Raw genomic sequence first — 955 nt, forward strand, 5'->3', positions numbered from 1 at the left:
TGTGTTATATGGCGTCTGAGTGAGGTAAGGAATGACTATGGAACCATTTGTATTTGGTGAATAGGTTAGGGTAATTGATCCAGGAAATGTTGCCTTATATGGTGCCAGGGTGATGGATATGACTACTATGACATTTCGTGTAATATGGTGCCAGAGTTTGGTTAGACATTATCTTTATATGAAATCTGGAGTTATAAGGTGCATGGGTTAGGGTTAGGTTTACTATGAAATCTTGTGGGATACGATTTCTGGGTTGGGTTGCAGTTTTTATAAAATCTGGAGTTATATGGTGCCATGGTTTTGGTTAGTGTTGAAACCAGTGTTATAATGGTGCCTTTTATATACCTCCAAGACAGGCACCGAATGCTAGGGCGAAGACGAGAGGCAGTATGTCGAGCTGATCCTTGAGAACCGGATCTTCCGCCAGACGGATCAGCACCGGTATCTACAGAAAGAGTTAATATTAAGTTACAGTGCGATGTAAATAACCATCTGCCTTCGTAAATGTGTCTTAAACGCTATTTTTGATTTGGATACAGTCACAATAACATTTTTTAAACAATCTTTTATTTGACATATATATTTAAGCGATAACTAGATATAATGTCTTATATAATACAGTTATTGTCTATGAGTATGTTTGTGCATTAGATGACCAGTACCATGGCCGTAGTGTAGGGGATGTTGTCGATAAAACTGGACGCAAAGGCCGACACCCACAAGATGATCAGTACTGCGGCGGTCTGTCGCTGTCCTTCATCCACACTTCTTATAGCGACGCTGACCTGGTCTCCTATCCAGTCAATCAGCTGAAGTTCCTTCAGGGCCTAAAACACATATACGTAATATTAGGGCTATAACCTGATATCATAAAGCAGGATCTTATCTTTAATACAAACACGGTCTGAATATGATACCATACAACAGGTCTGAACATGATAGCATACAACAAGGT

The 955-nt window shown here is 39.8% G+C and overlaps 1 protein-coding gene across 1 annotated transcript; it reads right to left on the minus strand.

Moving 5' to 3' along the window:
* Positions 1-345: 345 nt before the first annotated feature.
* Positions 346-827, minus strand: LOC110440754 (P protein-like; the record flags this gene model as incomplete). Its single annotated transcript, XM_021483899.1, has 2 exons — positions 346-445; positions 663-827. Coding segments are annotated over 2 exons (265 nt in total), but the record flags the coding sequence as incomplete, so codon positions are not given.
* Positions 828-955: the final 128 nt, after the last annotated feature.

Source organism: Mizuhopecten yessoensis, unplaced genomic scaffold, assembly GCF_002113885.1.
Source record: "Mizuhopecten yessoensis strain PY_sf001 unplaced genomic scaffold, ASM211388v2 scaffold706489, whole genome shotgun sequence".
Taxonomy (NCBI): Eukaryota; Metazoa; Mollusca; class Bivalvia; order Pectinida; family Pectinidae; genus Mizuhopecten; species Mizuhopecten yessoensis.